The following is a 24607-nucleotide window of genomic DNA, read 5'->3' on the forward strand; positions in this document are numbered from 1 at the left end:
TACCCCAAATCCCGCTCTGAATAGAAATGCAAGAATCACCTTCCCAATCGTAAACTAGTTTAAAAGTACACTTACTTCTTCATAATTTTGTTGCGCTTGGCTTGCGAGAAGGTTTCAAGCTGTAGAGATTCGTGGGTGAGAAATGCTACGGCCAAATGGAAATAATTGTTCCAGAGCTGTTCGCAATTAATTGTGTGATGAGGAGAATGGAAAATAACATCAAGGGTGAGAGTTAAACACTGCCACATGGTAGACATTCACTTGCCAAAGTCACTGAACTATTTTTATGTTAATTTTATCTTACATTACAATCACAATGATTATACAAAAGACTTCCTTTTCTTTCTTGTGTTTCAATTACTCAGCTATGAAGGTTTTAACACTTAGTATTAAACTTTTTTTTTTTTAATCCAAATCATTTTATTTGTCTTTACTCCAGGGACAAAAGAAAACTGTTGCCAAGAAGTGGGCCTATTTATTGTAAGTAGTTTGGTGATACGGATCAAAAGCCCTAAAATTCTGCCAAACTTCTGAATTAGTAAATACTTTAGGATTTCATCCTGGCAAAATAATCATGGGTATTTAAAGATATTTAAAACAAGGTAGGCCCCACAATGCTATTGAACACAACAGAACATGGAAACCATCTGAATGTCCGTGAGAAGGATGTGGCTAAATAAATCATGGCCCAGCCACACAATGGACCGTATTCAGCCATTAAAAATATTGTGAAAATTTTCAGTGTCATTGAAAGGACTATAGAAAAAGGAAATAAAGTTGATTAACAGGTTAACAAACAACTGCACAGCGCAATCCCCCATTTTGGCACACACAGGCACATGTACACGTGTATGTGTCTGTGTACAGATGAGCCCCTCCGCTTACGGCTCTCCACTTTTAAGGTTCCACAGACATAAACAAAGGCACTCACACACAGCTAAAGCACACCATCAACCAAAGGAACTTGAACGTAAGCTCCGTGAGAACAGGGACCTTGTCTGCTTCCCTAGGAACTACAATATACGGGGCCTGTGCACTGGGTGGATGAATGTGTGAGTGACGGGGAGCTAGTGGCCACCTGTCTGCTGTCCCTTTCAACTTTCAAACAAGTGTGTATATGGGCTCCTTTGCAGAAACAACCACCGGTAGGTAAGAGAACATCTGCGTGTCTGTCTGCAAACACCTGTGTACCTGTGTGTTTGTGTTACGTTAACAGGGGAAGGTAGGACTCTTTCAGTTTTCTTTATTGTGCTTGGTTCTATCTTTTTACCTTTTTTCACCTGTGTTACTTATACAGAAAGAAGAAAAAATCCTGTTTTATTGTGTTTGGAGGACAGAGAGAAGCGGGTGTGTGCTTTAGGAAAGGAGAAAAGACACGGAAATGTTACTCAAAATGATGAAGTATGAGGTGATGTTTTCCAAAATGCCACAGTTTTCTTGCCATGGCTGAGAATTTGAGGAGCTCCTAGGTGGGCAGCATGCTTACCTGAAGTTCAAAGCTGCTCTGATCCATGAATAATCTTGTGAGAACCTCAGCAAACTGATTTATAGCACGGAGAAAAACCCTGGGGGAGGAATACCACATAAAGAAGGCAACTTTATGCTCTTCGAACGTCTTCCATCTTTGAAACCACAACAAACCAAACCTGGACTTGGTAACATAATCTTCAGATCTGCCAGGTCCTTCGAGACCAACAACACAGCAGAGCAGGACAATGAAGCCCAGTTTCTAGAACAGCCCCTCAAAGGGGCATCACCACTTAGCCAGCTGAAGTTAAAGCTGAGTCGACACACCAAGGCCCCTGAGCCTCAGACCGGGCTCTTCTCCCTCTACTCTGATTCTTCTCTTTTAAAGTCTAGGGTTTCTGATGCAACTTTTTCTTTGATCTGTACATAGCTGGGAAGAGTTTTTCTAATTAGGTATCAAGACCTTGTAGAGTTAATGCTTACAATAATGATTTACTTTTTTAGCTCTTTAAAAAAATTCTGGAACTGTTTTAATATCATATATATATATTCAGTTCATTTTACTTCCATTAAGTCCTTGTCCATCAGCAACTGCAAAGCCCCAGCTTAGGTTTCACCTTTGAAAGAGATGGTTCCAGGTCTTAGGAAGTTTACAGCCTCGTGGGGGTCATTTGCAACCTATGAATCTAACCATGGCCCAACAAGGAGTATAAAAGTCTATGAGGGGGTGACAAAAAAAAAGGTAGGGGAAATCAAAGATCTAGGTAAGAAATGGGTCCTTTGGAGATGGCATTTGAGAAGGACATTATGGAATGGGAGCCAGGGACTGTGGGAAAGAAACTGCAGAGGAATCAGCAGCAGTCAGGGGACACAGGTTGTATAAAGAGGGAGAAAAGGCTAGAAAAGCTGGGGGTGTGGGGCAGTCTGCCGTGACCTTGAATGTCAAGAAGACAAAGGTCATACGGAGCGGCAGAGTGATGCGGCTGATGTTGACAACACAAGGGCAAGGTGGAGACAAGACTGAAGTCGCAAGCCCGGGTCACAGCGGCTGCACCGCCCGAGGTAAAGCAAGAACGGGCCACACGAACTTGGACCCAGAAACAGGGGCTCCTGACATTACAGATGAAGGATTTGAGGCAGAGGCTTCGCAGCACCGCACAGAGGTGAGAGAGGCTGGCGTCCAGACCCAAGTACTCGGGGGGACATGCCTGGGCCCTGCCCCGACCAGTCTCACCTGCTCTGCGTCATATTCATGACCATCCAGTCTTTGGCGTAGACATTCTTTCCAATCAGATCTTTAAACATGATAAAAGTTTCCATGAGGAAGTCCTGCAGAGAACAGAGGAAGCACATCCGGGGGATGACTGGGGGACATCCGGTCAGCCATCCCCCAGCAGGTGGACAAGACCACCACCCCAGCAGAACGAGATGTCCCCTGGCCCGTAAGGACAGCCTATCTACTTAATATGGTTTTGTAGGGATAACAAAGCATTCTTATAGCTATCATGTGATTTGATTTTTTTCCATCATAGAATCTGACAAGGCCAAAAGAACTGTCCACCATCACACAAATGATAAACCTGAAGCTGGGAAAAATGAGACAACTTACAGAAGGTAGTAGGAACTAGGAATCAGGGAAGCTGGGAAGACAATCTGGGATTTTGGACCCCATGTTCAGAGTCACAATATCTTTAGTCCTTTGCTGTGAAGTGTTGTCTGAATAAATGTATGGCATTTAAAATGAAGTCCCCAACCGCTGTAAGAAAACTGATAACCTCTAGTGACTCTGAGCCCAGTTCTCCTCGATCACCGGTAGAACAGAAGTGCTATCAAGAGGAAGCAAAGTCACAACTGTCCCTATTCCAGGAACATTACCAGGGATAGCCTAGGAGAAGGGTCCTAAATGGTCCTTAAAAAGAGATGACAGCAGTGGACTGTGATAAGGCAAGCATATACAGCACATATTGTGAATGAAACAGACAGATTGTGTAAAGAAAAGATAGCTCTTCTGCTCAGAAGGGGGCCACGAGCAACAGGAACTCAGAAAATAGGTCAGCCTACAAACCAAAGCTAAAAGTTTTAAAAGCTTTTTTATTTATTAGTTAGTTAAATAGAGACATTTTCCACTCGGATTCCTGAAATGAAAATCCAATCCAATTTCTCTGGCACTAAACTGCATAGTTTACGGATTACTAGCAGAGAGAACGTGGTATTCTGGAGGCAAAAGGCCTGGGTTCTATTCTAACCATATTTCCTCCAAGACACTGGGCACGTCGGTTCACTTCCTGCACTCTGGCTCTGAAGTCTGTGCTACTCTTGAATCTTCCTTCTGGTTTAACGGAGAGTCAAACTTTTCTATCCTCAATTCTGAAATCATAGACATCATGAGTTTTAAAATGTGTCATTGAACATTTTCAGGGCACCCACCAACCTATTAAATATTCTATTAATGTTTTCTCTCAAATCAATAAGAATTTATGGTTTGGGAAGCAGGATTAAATTTGCATGCCAGTTATCCACTTCTGACGCTGACTCTGCATTCAACTCCTGGTAATCCAAGTCAACTCCAATGGCACAATAAAGTCCATTCACAGATTATCCCCGGCCTTGTTTTATCTATCACTTCCCAAAGTCTTCTAAGTGGTGTATTCAGAAGGCAGCATGTGAGTGGCAGACAGTTTCCTGGAATCCAAGTGCCTGGCTGTACTCTGGTTCTGCAGCTGACAGTGGTACTTCATGGGGCAATACACCTCTTTGAACTATGATACAGGGGAAAGAGCTCACCGTTACTCTGCAAAACAGGAGTCACACCTCTTACTTTGTTTACTTAACAGAACCAAATTGTCTAGAGTTTGGATTCAGTATAGCTTCCCTTAACCCTACCTGCTTTCTGAAGGGAATTTGAAAAAGCCATTGAACTATTTTTATATAAATTTTATCTTACATTACAAACATAATAATGATTATATTTATGATGATAAATAGCTAGTCTTCATTGGCATTAACTACATGCCAAGGAGAAACACAGGCATCTACCATGTTGTTGACTCAATCAGTATGCACTCACATTACCCCTCAAGGTAGGTACTGTTGTCAGGCAGCTGTGCCTGGGGAGGTCTCTCCCTGCCCACAAGGGGGAACCTCAACCCAGATGGGGGAGAGTTCTGGACTCTGAATGAGAAAGAATTCTCAACCAGGTCCCACGAGTGTTGGCGAGGAAGGAATTCATTAAATCAAGAGTAGAAGCGAATGTCAGCAGTTGCAGGCAGCAGAGAACAAGGAAGAACAGAAGGAGGAAAGGGAAGCTCATTGAACTCCTGCTTGGCGTTGGGCAAATCCCTTGCCAACTCCTAAAGCCAGGGCCACCTGGCACCCAGCGATGCTTGAATCTGCACGGCATGGGGGCTAAGCCCCAACCACCCCAGGATTTGGGGGCCATCTCAAAGTGAACACCACAGAGCACTGGATGGAGTGAGTTTATATTCTGAGAACTCCCACTTCCCTGCTGGTCTGAAATAAAGCAGGGAGAGAGAAAAGGACTGTGTTCAGACTAGAAAGCTGCATGAAATAGCAAAGTGACGAAAACATTTACCACCTGAGGTGGGGGTTGGACAGTTCTTGTCTTTATCATGGAGAGGACTTCAGAGACAAGTGCAACTGGCTTATGCAACAAGAAAGTTCACTTGATACAAGACAGGCCACACTCAGACGGGAGTGCGGGCGACCTGAGAGAGGAGGTGTGCTTGAGGGTTTAGGGTGTGGGGTTTTACAGGGCCTTTGGGCAGGGGTTAGCATAAGGCATGATGTGCACAGGTGATTCCTAATTCCTTTGAAGTTTTGTCCTAAGAATAAGGTTATTTAGGTGACTGTGCTGGTTTGGATCTCGGCATTTTTTAACCACATAGGTTCATTTACACTTTGGCCATCCATCTCCTGTCCTGATTACAAAGTTAGTTCATTGATTAAGGGGCTGGAAGAAAAGGAAGAACAGCATATAGATTAAGTTAGAATAAGCTGGGACTTTTTCACAGGCTAAGTAGACTTTAAAATGGCACGGAGCTTGCTCCATTTCCCTGCCCTATCCAGGACTACCTCACAGATGCAGAAACCGAGGGTTAGCGAGATTGAATGGTATGCCCAGCATTTCACAGGAGGAAGTGGAGTAGCCAGCATTCAAACCCAGATCGGAGTGCTCTAAGCCCCGTGTGCCTAAACCCGCGGCACCGTGTGCCCACGGAGGAGAAACGTTGCTACCCTCAGCTTCGCATCCACCCTGCCCTCCTCTTTTCCCAGTTCCCTCACGGCTGGTCTCTGCAGACACACGCATGTGCTCAGCAAGCACCCCTCCATTTGCTCTGGGTGCCTGCACCATGCTGCCTGCCAGAGGGGCCTATGTGGAGCCCCACAAGGCCCCCAGATTAAGACTCAGGGTCTTTAACAGTTCATCACTGGACCAACTACCACTCCTAATGCTACTAAACAGTACATTCTGTGCAATTCCTTGTGAGCTTTCCCACCACGGGACCTTGTAGAAAGGAAAGCGACTGGCAGAGAAGGAGCTGGGTCTCCTTGGGCGAACTGGCCACTTGCTATCAGTATAATATAGGCAGAAAGTAGAAAATCTGGAACACAAGGAGGGCTGCAATATACAAGGATGATGGGACGTTACCCAGAGCAAAGATTAGTGCTCGGTGGCATCCGATGGCTCATCCAGCTCCCTGTCCAGCCCACTGCTTCACAAGACAAAACCATCCCTTCAGAGATGTTTTAACAGACACTAAACATTCCCTAAAGGCATGGATCCTCGGGAACTAGCCAGACGCCAAATTTAGTTTCTAGGCAACCTCTGGTTGTATGCTAAATAGTAACTATGAGAACAATTTTCCTGTTCAAAACAAAAGAGAATGGAATATTTTTCAGCTGAAGATAACTTACAAATATTGTAAGTGACAAGTATACCTCTTCCTGTTTCTTTTTCCAAGAAATATTGAACATGATGCTATCAACCCTATCTTAGAAGACCGTGCACACCTCTGCCTCCTGAAATCCTTGCCCTGGCACGAGTAACTATTATCCCTGAAACAAGACACTAGTCTCAGTGAGAAGCAAAAAAGATCTCCCAAATGTTTCCAAATAAAGGCTCTCTCTAAATCCAAGAGACTTAGGGGGCTGAGTGAAGATATCTTGGTATGTATTGTGGTCTTCTTCAAATTCTATCCCGGAGAGAAAGAATCAGCACTATCGTTTTCAAAATCATCACGAACAGCCCACGCAGCAGTGGAGATGGGTGGGGAGAGAACTCTGGACTCATGATCCTCAGTATTGGTTATTTATTTTTGCTGAATGTAAGAAATCTTGATGTTCCCAGGACCCACTGAAGACAACTTACAGTGATGTCTTGTTTGGTTTTGAAAGTGCTGATGTAGTCGCTGTAGTGGCTGTCATCCATCTGCCGCAGGATGGCAATCATGCAAGCAACAAAACTACCCTGGAAGGAAAAAAAAAACAATGGAAATCCACACTCCTCAGGCCACCAAGGGACAAAACAAGATTTGTGCACAAGTGCTTTGGCTTCCCCACCCAATTACCTAAGCACAGACCCCACCAAACTGGAAACATTGCATGCTTTCAAACATCCAGAGGGCACGTGCTTTGCTGTTTCTGCTCAGAATGACCTCCTTGCAGGTTTGAGTTAAGGAATGTGGAGGGCTTGACTCATCCCTGTAACAGCTATGATTTGTAGAATCCTGTAAGTCAAGAGACACTGACTCTAAGATCTCAGCTTGATTACTAGTTAAGATATAACATTTGAACTTTGAGTTTCTTGTTGAGACAGAGTTGTAGTGTAAAAAGCCCATGGAGAAATGTCTGAAATATTTAGATCACTTAGATAGATCTGAGTTTGGAGGAATGCACAGAGTATAGAGAGATAATAAAACAGAGGGGAAGAGCAGAGAACAGGGTAGGAAATGAAAGACCCCTGCCAGAATACTTCAGTATCATTTTATTTAATTCTAGAATCCTCTACCCAGTTATTCCCAGCATGTTATGCCACTGTAATTATGGACACAGTTTGAAGAAGGGGATTCAATGATTAGATCATTAACATCATTCTGTTCTCGAGGTCAAGAATCACATACCCAGTGTTCTTTCCCCTAGTCCAACCATACTTGCATCACAGAATTTTCTAGCCAGAGGGCAAATATCTAGGGGTAATATCTTCCTAGATTTATACAGTTATGAAAACACACAAATTTATATTAATTTGACAAAAAGGAGATGAATACACAGCAGCTCTTCGGATGGAGGGGATGAGTTCATAAGCACAAAAACAATGAGACTACCTAAATATATCTCTGTATGAGGGTCTGACTTGGTCTCTTTTATTTAAATTTTGTAATTATAAAGCAACGTGTATTGTTGTACTAGGCTTCTGGTCTATATTGCCAAACCAGCCTACAGCTTGCATTGTCATCAGATTCTAGCACTACTTGTCTCTCCAGGCCCTTTGCCTAGTCTTGGAATAGGAGTTTTATTTTATCTCATTTTTGGCTTATTTGCATTTCCTTTATTCTCAGTTACACATCTTGGCCACTTATTTTTCTCATTTCGTTATCTTCTCATATTTTTTAAACATTTTCCTATTAAACTATCTTTTTAAATGCCTTATGATAGCTCTTTGTATTTAAGGCTAATAGATGACACTTTTTTAAATTGAAGTATCGTTGATATACATTCTAATATTGGTTTTGTCACATATTTTAACAAAATTTTTATTTGTGCCTAATGTTTAATTTGCTTACATATAGGGGCTTAAAATTTTTACCTAGTAAAATCTGTTTTCTTTTATACTACCCTCTCAGTATTTAAAAATTCATGAATCCCTTTTTGCTAAAACATAGGTATATATTTCTTCTACCTGTGTTATGATTTAATTCTTTTTACATTGAACACTTCATTCCATCTAAAATTTACTTTGTGTGTATAACATGCAATAAAAATCAAACAATTTTTTTCTACATTGTTCATGTATTTTCCAAATAACTTATTTAGAAATCCTCATTTCTCTTACTGAAAGGTAAGAAACATTCATATAACTTAAAAGTCTCCTTTTGAATGTTCTCTGTTCTGTTCTGTTGATAGAGGTACTCTACTGAAGAAGTCCAACACTATTTTACTTAGGGTGGCATTACAGTATTTTCAAACTTGACAGGCAAGTCCTCCATTATTTCTATTTGGCTAATCATTTATTTGTGTCTTACATTTATTTTTACTCTCATATTTTTGTGACTAAATGGAATTCTTTTACAATCTTTAAATAGCCACTGTTGTTACACAGAAGGGCCATTTAGATATTGTTTTGAAACTGGTTAGTTTAATAAACCATTCATTAGTTTTTTTGAAATTTCAGTTAATTCTCTTGGGCTTCTTAGAAATGGTAGTCTTTGCAGCTAAAAATGACACTTAGGATAATTATCTTTCCTTTTTAAATATTTACACTTAGTGTGTTTCTTTTTGGCCTTATTTACATTGGCAAGGTTTTATAGAAAAATGCTCAACAGCAGTATGAGATTAAACATATCGACTTCCTTTTGTGTTGCCTGGTGATTGCATGTTAAAAACATCTGCTATTCTTAATGTGTTGTATCTGCCATATATTTTGGTATCTATGGAGAGAGTCATAAACTTTTTTCCTTTTAGCCAGTTGATATATTTTATTAATGGATTCTCTAATATTTAACTATTCTTGAATATCCAGAATAAACTATATTAAGCCCTATGTGTATCTGTGTGTATGTTTGTGTGTATATAAGCCATACACATATATGACATTTCTCTTTGTGATTGTGTCTTTGTTCTTTTGTATGCCTTTCCCCCCTCTTTTCCTTCTTACATTTATGTGTCTCAAGCATTCTCTCTTTGCATGGCTCTATCTCTGCATGGATCCCAGCCATTTCTGCTCTCATCATCTTACCAGAAACATGACAGGAATACTGCAACTTTTACATTCAAATCCTCACCCTTCTCTCTGAACACTGAGCCAATGTTCTTGAGATAGTTTAAACAATAAGGGAGAAATGGATGCTTCCACTCCTACAAGAGTTCGAATAGGTAAATTTAAATGATATACTAGGTATTTTCTGTAAGCCAATATACCGTTTCCTAAGCAACATGGTTACCCACCCGCCTTTCTTTATATATTCTTTACATACATGGCAGAAATGGCTTGGCAATAGCAATCTGTGGTACATCTAGTGTCTACACCTTTAATACAAGATCTGGATCCTTTTATAATATGCTTTGGATCACTTTGAGTCTTTACCTAGCAGAAAGACAATGTTTGGCTTACAGTCATTTCTCGGCATTCTATTTGTATCAGCTCTGTTGTCCACATGTGAATCCTGGAAGGGACTTGCTAGGGTCTCTGCCCTGTTCTCACCTCTCCCTGGAAGGCCCGACCCCACACATCCCTCACCTTCTTCTAGTCTCTGTCTGAAGTTCTCAGGAAAGCCATTTTTAACCACTTTGTTTAAATTTGTGACTCTCCCACCCTGACTTCCTTTACGCTGCTCATTTTTTTCTCTCCAGCACTACCTCCTTCTAACACTGTGTACTTTATTTTTCTTTGTTATTGTTATTGCTAGATTCTAAGCCTCTCTAAGTTTGTGATTTTTGTCTGTTTGTTCCCCAATATATCTCCAGGGTCTACAACAGTGCCTAGCTTACCACAGTTTCTTAATACATTTGTGGAACAGATGGTTTTTATTTACAGTAGCGATTTGGGATAGTTGTCTTCCTCTGTCCAAGAACTAAAATCAAATCCTAGCTCTCAGTATCACAAGTAAAAGAGACTTCATTTTAATGATGATGCAACTTGGCCTTCTGGTAGTCCCTCTGGTCTCAATCATACTTTCTATGTGGCATCTATTTAGACCCAGTAGATGGAGAGTAAGAGGCTAGAGACCCTAAAAGCATGCTGTCCACAAGTTCTGTTCAATGTACATGTCTTCTGCTTTGTGAGGGGCTAGATAGGAGCACAGGCCCCCATCCATCAGCACACAGGAGAGCAGTGGAAATGAGATGGGGCGGGAAAGGAGCTGAACTGTTCGGAATTCCTCTCCTGGTGACCACAGTACAAGGTTGGAAACGCACTTTGGTAAACTGTGTGGGGAAGGAGATGGCTGTCAACATGCACGTGCCCTGCAGCCGCGCTGCCCACCCAGGGGCCAAACCCCAGTTTGATCTCCTGCAGTGCTGTGACCGCAGGCAGGTTTCTTCACCTCTCTCTGTATGTTCCCTCATTTGAAAAATGAAGCAGATAAGAGAACCACCTCATAGGATTGGCATGAGGTTTCAATGAAATGTGAAGTGCTTAAAATAGTTTCTGGCAAACACACAAATCAGCTAATGACGACTACATTCTCACCCCACCCCTGGGAGTACTAACACTGGGATTCCAGCAGGGTAGGTGAGTAAATTGAGAACGAGTCAACTAAGTGACAAGATACAAAGGAGATGCTGAAATTGTCACCAAACCCCCTCCTTTTCTGCTCACAGGGGTTCACATTTTCCTTAAATAAAATATTAAACAAGTATTTAAAAAGGGTTAGGTTGAGAAGCAAAATTGAAGAAATAAAACTTCAGCATACTCATAGACTCCAAGAAGGGACTAGCAGTTACAAAAGGGAAAGGGGTGAGGAGGGGTGGTGGGGAGGGAGGGAGAAGGGGATTAAAGAGCATCATGATTGGCACACATAATGTGGGGGGGCACAGGGAAGGCATTAGAGCAGAGAGAAGACAAGCAGTGACTCTATAGCATCTTACTACGCTGATGGACAGTGACTGCAAGGGGTGTGTGTGGTGGGGACTTGATAATATGGGTGAATGTAGTAACCACAATGTTGCTCATGTGAAACCTTTATAAGATTGTATATCAATGATGCCTTAATAAAAGAAAAAATAATAATAAAGGATTAGGTTGAATGGATACTGTTATCAGTCCACCTAGGCTGCTGCGTGTCTCAGTTGGTTTCTGCTTCAATCTACAATGTGCTTTTATTTAACCTTCCATATGAGCAAGACCCCCGAAGAACCGATGGCGCGCTCTATAGTGACAGGATCTGTAATAACTCTCCCCACTGGCCTCCCCTACCACCCAGTGGCATCATTTTCCTCGAGAGAAAAATCAGTGGCAGAATCAAGACCTGCTCACAGTCATACCCAAGGGCCCCCATCAGGGGAGGGCTGGAAAGTTTTAGATCCCACTCATTTCCCGAGGAAGCTACACCGCATGGCTTGTAGGCACAGACTGTGGGACACGGAGAGGCAGCGGCGGCGGTGTGGGCCCTGCAGGGGTACTCACGATATGGGGGGACTGGCGGCTCATCCCAATGACAGTCCGGTTGATCCTCCTCAGCAGCCGCTCCATTATCAGCTTTATGTGCTTCGCCGTGGGGCCCTGAAGGGACACAGGAGGTGACACCACGCCCGACTGGGCCTTCCTCTTCTGAAGGCAGCATCGGACACATGCATGTCCTCTTTTTATCTCATGCTGCCTCTTCCCTACAAAGCAATCTCTTGTCCAAACGGGAAACACCACTTCACAGAATACTACGTAAGGTTCCTAAGGACTCGGTTGACAATAATCAGTTGTACCATGTAAAAGATGAGTGTGGGGACACAGGGGGGGAATGCTGCCCTAACACACCAGGTGGTCCGCGCTCACTGAGAGCTCAGCAGGGCCACCAATGCACACAGCTTTGCGGGGGACCATAAGTGTGAGGTACTTGGTTCTGACACTGAGCACACCAGGGGTGCCCCGGACCATTGGGCACATGTGTGGGAAGGAAAAGGCAAAAATACAAAGTATAAGAAATTCAAGTCAAGGAGATTATTAAGGACTGAATGTCTGTATTGAAGAGTCGTATCTTGAAGCTCTAAACCCTAATGTAACGGTATCTGGAGAAGCGAGCTTTGAGAGGCACTTAGGTAGGGCCCTGGTCTGATGGGATCAGTGTCCTTACAAGCAGAGACACTGGACAGCTCACCCTCCCTGTCTCTCCAATGAAAATACTGAGGAAGGGAGGTCGTCTGCAGGCCCGGAGGTGGGCTCTCACCGTGACCCTGACCTCGGACTTCCAGCCTCCAGATCTGTGCAAAATAAAAGCCTGTTGTTTAAGCCCCCCAGTCTACGCTACTTTGTTTTGGCAGCCCGAGCAGACTAATAGAGAGATTTCACATTTTAACTCTGTCATGTGTGACTTTGAGCAATTATTTAACCTTCCTGAGCTTCAGTATTCTGAACTACAAAAGCAAAAAAAAAGAGGTTCTCTTATGGGAACTGGTTGGGCTGATGTACCCAACAGCGCTTCACAGATGTTCATTTTTTTCGTCCTTTTTTGTGGTTTGATGGTATATTCATTTAGCTCCAACTTGCTGACGTTCAACTTGCCTTTTCAAAGGCTTTATGTGTTTTTGCTTCATGATATTTTGAAACTCCTGGTTAATGCTTGAAATAACTTAAACCTCGCTATTGTGTAGTTCTATTGGAATGTCAAGTATGATTTGCTTGCCCTCTCTCCCTTCTTTCCTTCCTTGCTTTGTATTATTTACTTCCCATTTCTTTGAATAAAAGTGATGCATAAAATCTGCCTCTCCTGTTGATGCTGTTTTTGCTTCCATTTATGTAACGATGCCACCCTGTAGACAGACAAGGTGTGCCCCTCCTGAACTGGGTCCTGTGTGCAGATGGGAAGATGCATCAGGACTCCACTGAGCCCTTACGAAGATTTACACTCAGGAGAAGAGCTGCACCATGAGCATAATAAATAAGCAAAACACAAGGATCCCACTAGAAGTCAGCTTTTGACGGCAGGTGCTGGCTTCTCTTGTTCACTGCAGTATCTTAGACTATCACAGTGCCTGGAGCATGGGGCTGTGAGCTGGATTCAAAATGCAAGGTCCAGAGTCTCACGTGAGACTGGAGGGGAGCGCGAAGGGAGTGGGCAGCATGTGGCAATTTGAGCAGGACTGCCCCAGGGAACAGCTTCCTGGAAGTGCTGATGGCAGCTGGCCTCTGAAGAACGAGGACAATTTGGAGATACAGCTGTGGGGGAAAGGGAAAGAACCCTGGGCTATAAAAAAAGGCATAGAAAAGTCTAGAATTAACTGAGGATGGGGGGATAAGGGAAGAAATATGGACGTAGTTCATACATTAAAAAATGCTCATGGTGGGGAAAGAAGATGCCATCATCATCTCCAAAAAGTGATTGAGTTTACTGCTTTAATAGAGGTCCAAGGTCAATACTTTTGAGTGCCTCTGCTCATGAAAAGGAACATGATTGGGAAGACAAAAAAGAAATTTTAAGCCAATTACATCTCCTAGCATGGGATACAAATATATTCAAATCATTTCCAAAGAGTCTCTCTGTGTGTAAGAAGGTCAGCAGAGATACAGTCTTAAAAAACAGGATCAGAAATGGAAGAGACCTAAGTGGCTGTCCTGCATACCACCGAATGGGAAACTGAGGCAGCATGACACCTGCCTAAGGATAAAGAGCTCCAGAGGGGAACCACTCGGACCAGAAACTAACCCCCCGAGTCCCATGTTTTAGATGAACATCGACTCGGGTCCGGATGCTTCCTAGAACACCAGAGTCCTGAGCAAACCCAAGTGCCAAGTGCACTGCCTCTGACTCCACACAGGTGAGAGCTTCATTTCAGTATTTTAATAACCGAGTCATAAGAATTATTATTTTTTTAATATCATCACGATGACATGATTGATCATATCTATTTATTGGTGGTAAAGTTCTTGGTTAGGACTTAAAATGCCCAATCACTGAATTTCCTGGGGAAAATATATTCCATTTTATAATGCAGTTTCCAGGAACACATTTCAGCCAAGGGAAAAAAAAAAAAAAAAGAGCAGGGGGTGAAGGGGATGACCTATAACTAAAATATCATATAAATAGTGCAAATAGCAAGGTGGGCTCAGGGAAGGGGGCAGTGGATCAGCGGGGGTGGCCTCCTGCGCTGTCATGGCCGAGGCACGTGGGCAGAAATGTGGCTGCACCCGAGTGGCGAGCAGGAGGTGAGGTCAGTGGTGGCCAAGCCGGGTGGACCTTGACAGGTGGGCTATGGATTCAGCTACAGGCAGGAGAGAGGGTTCTTCATATGCTTCAGCAGAGCTCAATCTATTAGTAATATTAGTAAGAAAAGGGACTCAGGCAAAGCCAAGAGTGGCTTCCCAGCTCTGTGGGGACACGGGTGCCATGCAGCCATCGTCGGGGGGCGCTGCCTTGGTTCATGTGCAACTGAACACATTCTGCCATGTTCTCTGGCCCTGTGGGTGGGGGCTCTGCTTGGGCCTGTGGGCTGCGCTATCTCTACAACACGGTAAATCCAGGCTGATGGGGTGGGCTGGGATCCTAGGCTGCAGAGAAGAGATGGGATAAACACATCACTTCATCAGGCTGCAGAAGGAAGGATCAGTGTCAGGATACATGAAGAAGAACGTCCCAGAAGCCCAGGAACATCTACAATAACACTGTACCAGGGGTAAAAGAAGGTTGACGTTTCTGCATAAAAATAAAAAGTCTGAACAGAGCTCTGATTCTGAAAAGTTCACATAGGGATCTCAATGGTGGACTAGCGAGGAAAATCAGCCAGTAGCAGGCCCCAGCAGTTCATGGCCTCTGCTGGACCTCGGTCTGCAGAGGTTCTAGCAAGGAGAAGCCCCTCTGATCACCTGGGAAGGGGCGCGGCCTGCCCCAGAACCAGGCTCTAAATGCCAGGGCCAGTCCCTGAGCCCAGGAAGGCCACGGAGTACTGGCAGCCCCAGGCGAAGGGACCCGTGCGTGCTGTGCTGTGCATCAGCGACGATTCAACTCACCACATCCTTCCTGTCCAGCACTTCCAGGATGTTGCTCAGAAGCTGCGAGCTTGCCTCATGGTCAGGCCTGCTGGCGTTGTCATCCAGCTGTCCGCTGAGCTGGTCTGCCAGCAGCGGTAACAGGACATCTCTGCACTCTGAGGGGGGACACGCAGATGGCTCACCGGCGGCGCATCGCCTCCTGACCTGCCTGCTCCTTCCTGCCACTCCTCTCTCTGCCAGCTTGCCCAGCCCTGTGCTCTGGACCGCCCTGCAGGGCTGGCATCCTGAGGCCACAAGGAGCACATGATTCTAAGCGTGCAACTTCAGCCCTGTAACTTGATTTTTTAAAACTAAGAACATGACATTTGTCATAAGTACACCCGACAAAATGTTTAAAGTACGTAACAATTTCTTCAGCTTTTCCAAAGAGTGCCGACTTGAAAGCGAAGTCATAAACAAATAAACTAAGCAAGTTAATAGACTTAAACATTTTTTTTTGAAAGCTTCCACTTAATGGGGAAAATTTACTCTAAAATTCCTACAAATACTGAGCTTATATCTTCATGTGTTTCATAAACATTCTGTTCATGCTTCTGCAGGCAGGTGGACTTCACAAAATTAGGTATCATCTTTCTACCGTGCCTTCCTGCTGGGATTTCACTGGTATAAAATAATACAATCAGTCCAGATATTCTGGACACTAACAGAAATGATTGTTAATGGTGATAGAGTACTTCCTCTAATTGGAACTATTAGCTTGCTCTTGTGTTCAAACACCCCATCTGTATCGTCTCATCTATCCTTCCTGGCATCTTTAGAGGCCAAGAGATTATCACAGCGTAAGATGTTTAATAATATTATTTCTACTTAAGAGTGTTCACTAGCTTCTTGTGCAACTTCCAACTGTGTCTTTTTAACCATTGAAATTTCTAAGCACAAATTCAGAGTCAGAAAATATCAGAGCCAGACCCAAAGAGGCTACTGATTTTATCTAGTGTAAGTCCTTCTGTCCATAGAAACGGAGGCTGAGACTTAAGAGAAGGTCACTCATCTGTCTACAGTTACATCACTAGTCAGGGGCAGGGCCAGGAAGGTTCTCACACCAACAACCTACTCAACTTTTCTTACATCTGAGGAGTCCTGCTGGTCCTTAGACCCTCCAAGCAATACACACAGCATGAGGCCACCCTCTGGGACTCCCTGACCTGGTGGTAGTTTCAGAAGAGGTTTCCACGGCTGCGCCCCTCTAGCAAGCCTTGTGTTTACTGGACAAAGACCACGTAGGGGGCCTTTTCCCCGTATCAACTTTGGGACTGGAGCTTAGTGATTCAGACGTGGTGGCTACATGCTTGACTGTAGTTACAAAATGAAGAGTATGTTATCCGTGTACGAGTTTCTCCCCCAGCTCCCTACGCGGGGAGCTGGTACTCTGGCTCCCTTCTCCCTTGCCCCGCCCCCAAAACACTCTGATTTACAGTGTTTGCCTATTTCCATGGTGTTTTTCAGCAACTAATGGGATATGACCGAGTGTGGAGTTGAGAAGAGACGTGCATCATCAGTTCCCTCAGCCAGCGGGTGTTCTGCCGTAAGTACAGGTCAAAGAGGACGCATTTGTTAAAAAAGGACCCTCTTTCCTGCTTGCCTGTTACTTTCTGGGGTTCCTATTTTGAGGACAAAGTTCTCTAATTAATGAAACACTTGATTGTTCTAATTAAAGAAAACATGGCTTTGCTTTTTTAGGACCTATTGGAAATACTGAACCAACATCACCTTCTTCTTAAAACTGGTTTCCCAAGAGGTTCTGAAGTTCCAACAAATAGCCGGCAAGGATGTTATTGACATTCAAAAGAAAAAAAAAAAAAGGCAAGTGTAGATGAAGAAGCCACGAGACTGGAATTTCTATAAACAGCAGCAACTTACCCAACTGCTGAAAAAGGTTGCTCTCCACTATCTTGGTCATGCAGTTCAGTTTCTGGCGAACTAGCTGGTTGTCGGGAATGCTCTGAATGAACTTGCAGAAGAGCACGCTGGAAGGGAAGCCCAGTGGTTAGTGCTTCCACTCTGCCCGACTGAAGGTGTCATCACACCCGATGCCTCTACTGAGATTTGGGCGTGGAGAGTTTTACGTGGAAATCTCTCCCAAACCTCCTGAGAGTCTATCTCCAGGAATTAAAGACGAGACGGCCTCCTGCTCCTTCCCCAGCTCAGCCGGAGAGCTGACCCTGCTGCGCGGGCCATCGCGGTGCTGCGGCCCTGCCTTAGCACAACTTCTGCCGAGTTCGTATCCGGCTGATTCCTCCCTGATATTGTTTGCCACCTGACTCTGCATTCCTGGGATGTGTAGGTATAGGGCTGGAAGCATATTACTGTGCACTTTCTACTGAGGTTCATTTTATGTCTGCCTGTCTCGTTTCCCCAGGGAAAGTGCAGACCTCTCCCAGGGCCAGGCTCTGTGTTGTCCTTGGTCCCTTCCACAGAACCAAGCACAAGAGGTGTTCAGTTAATACATATTAGGAGAACAGCAGCGTGTGTAGCAGGCCAGGCCCCAGCCACACAGGGTGGTGGCTTCTCCATTCACATCAAGAAACAAAGGCTTTTGCTATTTACCTGAGCTCCACAGGATCAAACACAAGTTTGACGTCATTAATTATGCTAGGAAGGTACTTCAAAGCTGCCCCCTGGAAGAAAAATATCAAAGGCAAATTCAGTTGCCAAGCAGGACAAACACACAATTTACTGCTTAATCCTAGGAAGAAAAGGCTGGGGTCTTAAACAGTGAACTGGACACAGTGCTCTTGCAATGGAGAGCAGAGCTAACGTTGCTGCATGTGACCTCCTAAAATCTTTCTCCTGAAAGTTAGAAGGAACTCTCTATTCAGAATTCCTTTTTCTATCCAAGGAGGCAGTTAAAATCTTCACATCTCCCTTATAAAGTTGCCATAAAGAGCAAAGAATAAATAACAAAGTTCAAATCTGACTCCGCAGAGATGACACATTTTACATGAAAAACATTAAAAGATGAAGATGATGGTGACTTCGGGCTTCTGGGAAAAGGAGAGGAGGAATAAAAGCCTATAGCCTGTTGACATCAGGATCAACTAGCTGAGTTTACAGAGGCCACAGAAGCCATTCAAGGTCGTTTAAAAGGGGGTAGTTTGTCTTTGGCAAACTGACATTTGAGAATACAAGTAAGTGTGCACAGAAGTCAAAACGTGGGTTTTTATAAGTCATACTAAGACCCACAAGCTTTCTGTGAATTACGGTTTACTTTGTTTCCCCACCACCAGTTCTGTGATGTCCCGGCATTAGACGTTACCCATGTTGACGCCACGCTGACCTTGATCTTGACAGCTTCCTCCAGCGGCCTGTCCATTAGTGTATTGAAAGCAAGAAATAACTGGCGTATTGAATTATTAAATTCATCCCCATCTTCGCTTTGGCCATAAAATCTTAACAGGAGAAAGAGAAAAGCAGTCAGATTTCCATCTTTAAAAGAATTTTCAAACAGATGTACTGGATAAGCAATGCTGGAGGCCCAGGCCACCCTGGTCAACACTTCCAACTATGCAGAGAAAGTCCCGGGTGCCTTCAGGTGGTTTCAGGGAGAAGCCAGTAGGCTGAAAAGATACTGCCACGTGGACAAGAGGAGGGCAGTAATCTGTATGTAGGCCTACTGCCGAGCCCTGCACTTGGTGCCCTGCGCCCAGCTGGCTGGGAAGGATTCCCTCGAAGCTGTCTCAGGCCACGGTCTTGGCGATGTGCGCAGGCATTTCCGGCAGAGAGGGGACCAGTAGGAAGTCGCTCTGCCTGACGCAGCAGATGGGTCCTGCATGCTTGCCTGCCTTCCCCAGCCCATTAGCTGCGTGTCCAACAAGCAGGAGACCCCAATCTATTTTCCTGACACACCCTCGCGCCACATTCTCTCCAGCATTCCACCTGCCCCTTCCTCATTCTCCTTTTCTGATCATTCTGTCTCACTTCATCAAGTCCTGATTGTTTGAGTTGAAGTCGCAGACAATGGGTGGAGAAGCAACTCAAGCCAGAAACATTCTGTACCCAGTGCCATCTGCAAGTCTCGTTAGTGTCACTCTATCCACGGAACTGGCCATGCCAGTGTCAACCCGCTCACCAACAGGGCCCTCCCAGGACACAAGATGCCTTAGCTTTCACTGATCTGTGCTCATTTTGATTAAAGTATTCGGCTTGTGTTTGAGATCTGTCCATCAACTGAAAACTTAGTTCTTTCTCCAAAGGAGAAATCAGGAAATCTCTGGTCCATTTCTCAGAAACACAAAAACCCCAAATTGTAGTCCAAGTGCATTCATACAAGGTGGCAATTTACCACCAACTGGTCAGGAAGAGGAATAGCTTGAAGTCAGAATTTTATATACACAAACACATGCATATACAGGGTTAAATCAGTCTCCTCCGTTCTATGTCTTATAAGGTACTTACAGAATATGAACTTCTCTGAGAAAATTATTCAATCAGAGAGTTACTGGTAATTCTCAATGCATCTGTTCTTTGCAACTAGAAAAGACATTTATTTGCAATTTAGTCTATAATTGGCATACCTAAGAGAACTCACTTGATTTTCCTAGTCATCTTTCAGTATTCCTAGTCTTGGCAAAAAGCACTAGAAGTTATCTGTGTTTCTTCTTTTTCTCATTCTCCCAGCAAATCTACATGCCATTATCGCTTCCCCTTGTCCCTTGCAGAGAGAGCCACTACATAGCGTACCTCTACCTTGACCTACAACAGCCTATGAAGTGGTTGCCCAGGTTTCACTCTTAACCCTTGACAATCTGTTTTCCACCTAAGAGTTGAGATGATTGTTTTAAATGTAAGATTTTACTACTTCCCTAATGGAAATCCCTCAGTGGCTTCTCATGATACTTGGAGTAAAATCCAAACCCCTCACACCATGTGTCATTTGCCTACCATTCCCATGCTCTCATTCCAGTTGCCAGGCTTCTCTGGATTCCAGACACTTGCCACTCGCCCCTCAGGGCTCCTGCCTGGGCAGTTCCTGTCCCCTGCATTCCCTCCCTGCAGACTCAACTCAAAATGCTGATTCCCAGAGAGGCCTCCTCCCACCAGCTCAGCCCACCAGCACTCCCGGCTTCCCTGCCAGCTCTTACTGACCTGAAATGATCTCATGGTTTCTTTCTTTACTATCTGTCTCCCTGGCCTCGATGTATCCCACAAGCCCCACCAGAGCTGGGACTGTGTCTCCTCTGCCATTAGATCCCCAGCACCCAGAAGGGTGCCTGGCACCCTATGCATGTGACCTTTTTAAAAATGTACTACCAAGAGGCTAAGGGGTTCTTAATGCCCTTTTGTGCACAATTTACAATTTCAGTTTTCCCTACATGTCTCCCTAGTTGAGGTAAACTCTAGCCGCGTACTGAGCTCAGAAGAGGAATTTAAGCTCTGCTGAGGGCAAATGGGGGGGGTAGGAGGGGCAGGTGGCATTTCATCTGCAGCCCCTGGACAGGGACAGTAACCTGCTATGTCTATCAAATCTGAGCAACTAGAGAATGTAGTTTGCCAGACTCTCTCCTAGAACAAGCTCTTCTTTAATGAGAAAACGTCAGGGAGAAAATAACCATAAGCAGGCTATGGATGACTAAGTTCAACATAGCAACTCTCTTAGCTAATTTTCATGGGTTAATGAACTTGGCTTTTCCATTGTTATCGTCCTATATGAGGTCAAAAATCACGGCCTGGACACACTGTAACATTAGGAAGGGCAACAGAAGTAATGAATCACCAATTGAAAGTATTTTTTAATTTCACAAATTAAGACTTTCTTTTGATGGGTTTACGATGATTCTGACTGCTGGACATCAGGGCTTGCTATACGAGCAAACTTTTAGGGCATGGACTGTGCCTTCAATAGGACACTCCACGTGCTAACATTACAAATGCAAGGTGCTAACTATGAAAGAAGAATGAAGACAAAGACTGGGTGTAACTAGACAGACTGCATAAGCTCTGTGCTGGGCCAAACTGCTTGCTTCTACTAGAAAAGTCAGTGATGGAAGCTGAAGTTTTAAGTGAGTAATCCTTTCTAAGAAGTATAAAAATATAAAAATACATTGTAGAAATGCTTAAAATGCAGAAAGAATAAAAAATAAACCTATGTAAAGCCCTCTTACCTACTGCTTTGCTCCTATTAGAATTTCAGCATATTATCTTTCCATTTCCAAACATGTTAATATTTTTGAAAGGTACCACAATACTGCACTTATGTCTACTGCCTTAGTTTTATTACTTGAGTATTTATCATGGTTATCTTTCTTCATTAACATGCCCTACACTTGAAAGGGCTAAATATATACTTTGACATTCATCTTTGTTCACACCTGATGTATTTTATTTTCCATTAGTTAAACTTCATGATGGGGGTATTAAAGGACAAATGTAGTATTTTCTTTTGCTTTTTGAGGGTTTCCTTTTTTTTTTGCTTTTTATTCATAATGCCAAATTTCTGTGCTTCAGAATTTATATCCCTATAAGTATTAAAATACAAGGCATATCTTGATGACTTAGTTTCACCAGGTCGCTAAGCATGGTGTCAGCAAAGAAACACATACCTCAGGAAACATCTCCCCAAAACAACTACTACCATTCTCCATCTACTGCAAGCAACAGCTCTATCCTACATGTGTATACTCAACAACATCATGAGCTGTATTAAATAAAATTCAATAAAACCCCTTGCTGTATTAAATGCAATCTTGCCACAGGAACCTGACTTCCTAGAGCTGGTATCACCAACAAAGACTTTCAGCAAGCTACGTATTTTAGGCACCTGTACCCCAAAGTCTTGCCATCATTACTGTCCTAGAAATCCTAATGCAAAAGGACTTCACATCGATTCTACAGTGTCATTGTCTACCTCCACCTTCAGCCCTGAAGTTCTAAAATTTGGCAATTCCATGACCCAGCAGTGCAGAGAGTGGAACATAAGCATGAGGATTAAGGAAAACTACATGAAGACAAAACGGATAGCATAATCATCTTATTGCAGTTACTGTTACCTCAAATAGAGCACTCTAGATTGGACGATGAATCTGAACAAGTACTTTAAGGCTTTCAAAGCAGCAAAAAGCAATTCCGTCTTGCTGGAGTCCTCTGCATTAGCCACATAGAAGTTCAGTACCTTGGAGAGTTTCCTTAAAAGGGTGAGAGAGAATAAATGTCAATGGGGCAAAATGAGGCTCTGAGGCTTGGGGTGAGCTACATAGGCAGGGAACTGGACATCCTGGGGAAGTAGAAGTCACGACCATAATTATCTGCTCTCAAATCTTCCCTGAACATGGCATTTAACCCTTTTTGTAGCTCAGTCTTCTGACTGCATTCTAGTTTTGTAGCTTCCTTTTTGATTAGAAATAGGATGGTTTCTTTCCCTGCATAATATTTTTTAAAAGGATGAGCAAATGCAGGAGTTAAAGGGATTTGAATCATGAGGATTTAAAAAACCTCTAATGTGTTCCAGAGATGTCTCCAGATGTTCCTGTCAGGCAGAGACTGTCGGCCTAAGGTAGTTGCCTTAAAGAAACCACTTAAAGTCATCAGCCTACCCAAACTTTGGGATCCCTGAATTGGAGCCAGAGGGAAACTTCGTTGAGTGCGGGAAGAGGAACTCACTCTGACTCTGGCTCAGTCTGACCAGAACACCCACATATAAAAGCACCCAACATGTAAAAGCTGGCTGGGATTTTAGATGCTCTCTGTGTCCTTTCAGAGTTTTTGGTGCCATTTTCCTAGTGCTGTGCTGACTCAAACTTTGCAGGACCCTGATACTTTGAACTTTCCTTCTGGGGATCTCAGAGTTCCCCTAGTATTAAGGAAGACCCCCAGGAAACATGCAGAATTGATCAAGTCTTGCCAATAAGCCCCTCTCTCTCCCACCTGGAGTGCTGCATTTGGCTCTGTGTAATCAAGATCTAGCGACAGGACTTCTGCACTTGCAGCTCCTGCCTGCTTGCAGAATGAGGCTCCTGGATGGAAGGAACCGTATCCCTGGCATAGCTGCTGCTGCCCCCAACCCAGTGGGCATTGTGTCCACTGCACAAGTTGGTCATGATGCTACCTAACACCTCTTTTACGTCACTTATGTAGTATTACATTTCTGGGTCACCTGCAAATAAACCACAAACTGCCACTATCTGGCATAAGCCGCTGTCTGAAAGGTCTTTGCCAATCTCAACTGCACTCCCATCCCTGCTGATCAGATTGCTCTGTATAGTAACCGGAATGCAAGGGTCGGGGGAGGGGTGCGTCAGCCACAGAGCAGCCACGGTGAGCTGAGCACTCCAGGGTGAAGCACAGACTAAACGTTAACTGCTTTCCCTAGTCAGCAGCTCATAAACCAGAGACAGAAAGAAAGCCGCACTATGGAAAAGGCAGAGACCATCCCTCTTGCGCAAAAGAAAAAAAATGTGGTCCTCTCGTGTCCTTTGAGTAATACATTCCACAAAGCACTCGTGGGGCAGGGTTGAGGGCATGACCCTCAGGTTCCACTTGGTCTTGCTTGACCCACAGCTACATGCCCTTGGGGCTACATGCTATCCCACTGACACCCATCTCCTAAGATCCCGAGTTGGTTCTTTGGCCTTGATTGAGCTCCCAAGGGCTTCAACTCCTCACCTCTGTAAGTTCTGAATTCTTAAAGAAATACAGCCTATCTCTTCTGAAACTTCCCAGAAGGGAGGGTCTGACCCGTTACTACCTTTCCCAGGGTCAGAACACCCAGACGGTTCTCTCTTTCCACCAGCAAGCTCAGAACAAGCTTCTGCATTTAGAGGCACATTTACTCACCTTCCGTCCTTCTGTCTTCTCAGAAGCCCACCCTGAGAGTAAAATGCAGGTAACTGAATCTTACTTACACATACGCCAAAGTGGCACTGAAGTGCTTGTAAATGTAGGTTTCAAGGACTGGATTGAAATGCTGGAACTTGATGTCCCCGATCAGTGAGATAATAAATACCTGCCGAAGGGGACAAGCATGAACAGCAGCACATATAAGCCTCGACCTTCCTCACCAAAAACCCTCAGGCATTCAGTCAACAAGCAGATCTTAACATCTCACTGTCTTCTTTTCTTCCTCACGCATTTCTGCAGCATCCCCGCTTCACTATTCCAGGGCTGAGGCAAAGTCTCAGGGGTTTCTTTTTATTTATCATGAATAGACACTTATGTGTCACGCACCGTGTCAAACGCTTTGAAGAGACCAGTAAAAGCCGGCATCTCTGG

At 44.0% G+C, this 24607-nt stretch overlaps 1 protein-coding gene across 3 annotated transcripts in view; it reads right to left on the minus strand.

Annotated features, from left to right (window-relative positions):
• The window catches only part of DOCK5 (dedicator of cytokinesis 5), a 194029-nt gene that overhangs the window by 46785 nt on the left and 122637 nt on the right, over nucleotides 1-24607 (minus strand). For all 3 annotated transcript variants that reach the window (XM_036888920.2, XM_036888921.2, XM_057486566.1), the window contains 11 exons: nucleotides 24241-24341; nucleotides 22390-22524; nucleotides 18681-18792; nucleotides 17951-18021; nucleotides 17264-17370; nucleotides 15362-15498; nucleotides 11831-11926; nucleotides 6857-6955; nucleotides 2702-2796; nucleotides 1487-1565; nucleotides 76-176 (listed from right to left, as the gene is read on the minus strand). In XM_036888920.2, coding sequence (XP_036744815.2) covers nucleotides 76-176; nucleotides 1487-1565; nucleotides 2702-2796; nucleotides 6857-6955; nucleotides 11831-11926; nucleotides 15362-15498; nucleotides 17264-17370; nucleotides 17951-18021; nucleotides 18681-18792; nucleotides 22390-22524; nucleotides 24241-24341 — 1133 coding nt within the window. The remainder of the gene's footprint in view (nucleotides 1-75; nucleotides 177-1486; nucleotides 1566-2701; nucleotides 2797-6856; nucleotides 6956-11830; nucleotides 11927-15361; nucleotides 15499-17263; nucleotides 17371-17950; nucleotides 18022-18680; nucleotides 18793-22389; nucleotides 22525-24240; nucleotides 24342-24607) is intronic.

The sequence above is a fragment of the Manis pentadactyla genome, chromosome 1 (assembly GCF_030020395.1).
Source record: "Manis pentadactyla isolate mManPen7 chromosome 1, mManPen7.hap1, whole genome shotgun sequence".
NCBI classification, from domain to species: Eukaryota; Metazoa; Chordata; class Mammalia; order Pholidota; family Manidae; genus Manis; species Manis pentadactyla.